This window comes from Phaethon lepturus, unplaced genomic scaffold (genome assembly GCF_000687285.1).
Source record: "Phaethon lepturus isolate BGI_N335 unplaced genomic scaffold, ASM68728v1 scaffold15473, whole genome shotgun sequence".
Taxonomy (NCBI): Eukaryota; Metazoa; Chordata; class Aves; order Phaethontiformes; family Phaethontidae; genus Phaethon; species Phaethon lepturus.
This window is the reverse complement of record NW_010529876.1, coordinates 9,606-12,325: the sequence shown is the minus strand read 5'-3', so window position 1 is coordinate 12,325 and position 2,720 is coordinate 9,606. Positions and strand designations below refer to the sequence as shown.

General features: G+C 45.5%; 1 protein-coding gene across 1 annotated transcript in view; it reads left to right on the top strand.

Moving 5' to 3' along the window:
* LOC104618476 (GDNF family receptor alpha-4-like) overlaps positions 1 to 2,451 on the top strand; it is a gene marked incomplete at its 5' end in the record, with an annotated part of 4,806 nt that extends 2,355 nt beyond the window's left edge. Inside the window, 3 exons of the mRNA XM_010284080.1 lie at positions 724 to 858; positions 1,827 to 1,957; positions 2,243 to 2,451. Coding sequence (XP_010282382.1) covers positions 724 to 858; positions 1,827 to 1,957; positions 2,243 to 2,377 — 401 coding nt within the window. The remainder of the gene's footprint in view (positions 1 to 723; positions 859 to 1,826; positions 1,958 to 2,242) is intronic.
* Between the last annotated feature and the right edge of the window lie 269 nt (positions 2,452 to 2,720).

Sequence of the window (2,720 nt, the reverse complement as noted above, 5' to 3'; positions counted from 1 at the left end):
TCCTGCTGCAGGAGTTACACCCCAATCACAGCAGTGATTAAACATGACATTCCCTCACTGCCTGACCGTCAGACTCCTGATGGTTTATTAAGTGTTGTACACACTGTCTTCTCAGAGCCAGCCAGAACATGGCACTACCAACTGTTAGAAGGACGGTCACCTTGGTTTTAGGCATTCACTGGCAACCTGCTAATACTCTTCCAGAGTGGCTCAAAAGAGGAGCCGTAAAGAGCAGGAATATCCTGCTGGTTTTCCCCATGTCTTTGCTGATTTTGTGCTAAATGAACTCTGGCTGAATGGCACGCTACAGAGGTGCAGCATTTGTTTGGCACAAGGCATCTGGCCACAGAGTGTTGCCAGCTACATAAGAAGAGGGTCTTTTGCTGCCATATGACAGTACCGCAGTTGAGTCCCTGCAGAGGCTTCACATCCTTCAATCTAACGCTTGCACCAGCTTCAGTTATCAGTATACCCCGCCATCAGATTGCATGAGTCAGGGGTAGCAATCTCCACACTTTCTCACAGCCCAGCAGACTTCACGTAGATTCACCAGGTCTCGGTCACTTCACAGGGGCTCCGGACCTCTCCTGGGTAACACGCATAACACCATGGAAGGCTTCTGCCTCCAGGGCAGCATTCCCTTTAGTATATCAGGACTCATTCATGCTGCTTCTTTCTTTGGTGAAGTAAATCCTGATTCCAGTTTCTGTGGGTTTGGGACAGGCACGCCCATGACACCTAACTATGTCAGTAACTCCAGTGTGGAGGTCTCCCTGTGGTGTACATGTGAGAGCAGCGGCAACCAGAAGGAGAAGTGTGACCAGATACTTGGCATGTTTGAGAGCAACAAATGCCTTGGTAAGCATCAATCATATCACAGAATCAGAGAAACAGCTCAGCACAGGGACATTCAAATCCGGTTGATTTCAAGATCCTACATTGCATTGCTCTTGTGTATAGTTCTGTCTTCTTCTGCAGTGTCTCCATGATGTCCTATCCAACCTATGGGACCTGCCTGGATCTGCTTTCAGAAGTGTTTCTGCATCTTTTGGCAACACTTCCATTCACCTCAAGCACCATGAAGCTATTTCCAAATAGCATTCAAACGAAGAGATTGCAAAAAAATCACAAGGGGAAGTCAGACGTGCTGTATCAATAGGTTCCCAAGTAACCACATCAGTGCACCAGGAATATGGGGTTTGGGTTCCCCTCCTCCCCTATGCTCGCCTTTGGCCCTCACTTACTTGGTCAAGATAAATAGCTCCTGAAACACCCTGTTATTAGATTCAGCAGCATAGCAGTTACAAAAATCCTGTTACATGCAACTGTGTAATTCTAAGTCTGTATTTCTTTCATCTCCCTAGCATTTTAGCAACAGACCTTAATAAGATTTAAATATTTTATGTTTGTAAAAGCTTCCAAAGGATACCAAAGAAACTGACATCATTAGATAAATTTTTAATATTTAAACCAACCTTCTGCTGTTCAGAAAAGCCTTACACCCAGCACTATAGATACACCTACAACCTAAGCATCCCATCTGAGATACTACTTACCCGCCCCATACAAAACAGACAGCTGGGAAAGTCCCAGAGGGATCCAGAGGTCCTCAAGCACAGTGCAAATTGGCTTTGCAGTCTGCTTAACCTCGCAAGTAAACCCACAAACAGGCCATTCACTGGACAGAGAATATGTATTTTCTAAATCAAAGCCATACAGCCTGTGAGTGCATTTCCTAAAATAGCTTCCCTAGACTTCCATTCACTAGACTCCAAGGTGTGCACAAGAAAAGCACAATAAGCCTCTTGCTTTATTTCTGTTTGCAGAAAATACCATTTGGTCTCAAATGCACCTGAAGAAGACAGCTCTGGAAAGACAGGAAGACTTACTTTATTCATCTTCCCTAAGCTTCCAAGGAGATGGTGCCAGCACAGCTCTTGCTTCAGAAACGTCCCAGGTATGCATTGCTTTGTTGCCTTCACAAAGCAGCAAGTCAAGTGGCCTAGAGACTAGTAGCTGAAAAACCTGGGATCTGTAAATGCGTGATTTTTGGACATCAAAGCAAGGGATGCCACATGCATGCAGAACCCTGGGCCACTTTACCTCAAACTATTCCTTCCACAAACAAGCAGAAATAGGAGGCCATGCTGCCTGGCCACAGGAGTTTCCTGGAGGCTCTGCAGCCAGACATTTGAACATAAATACGTCCAACTGGAATTCATTCCTCCTTTTCATTTCCTAGGTGGATGAAGAGAAGACACAGCGAGTCATCTCCAAACACAGCAGTATGCCCATGGCCTCCTCTGTATATTCTGGAGCTGCTATTTCTTGGCCATCTCTGGCTCTGTTCCTGGCCCTGTTGCTGAGCCCATGTTAACTTGGCATAAATGACATCTTTCCTTCCCATATTATTAATCTTATTCCATATCCAGGCACCTCCCACTACTGATTTACCTTTGGGAAACAGAAGGCTTCTGCAAAAGAGGAATGGAATAGCCTTAACCCAGAACAGTGGTCACTGAAAACCTCCCCCCAATTTGCACCCCACTTTCCCCCAAGCAGTTTGCACTGAGCTCTGCAGATATGGCGCTCACCATTGCTTCTGCCACGTTACCATTCTGAGTAACAGTCAGACTAATATTCCAGCACAATATTTTAAAACAAAGGTCTGAGTTCCATCAGAACTTGTGCAGGGTTTGATTTCTGATTGCAGTGAGGCA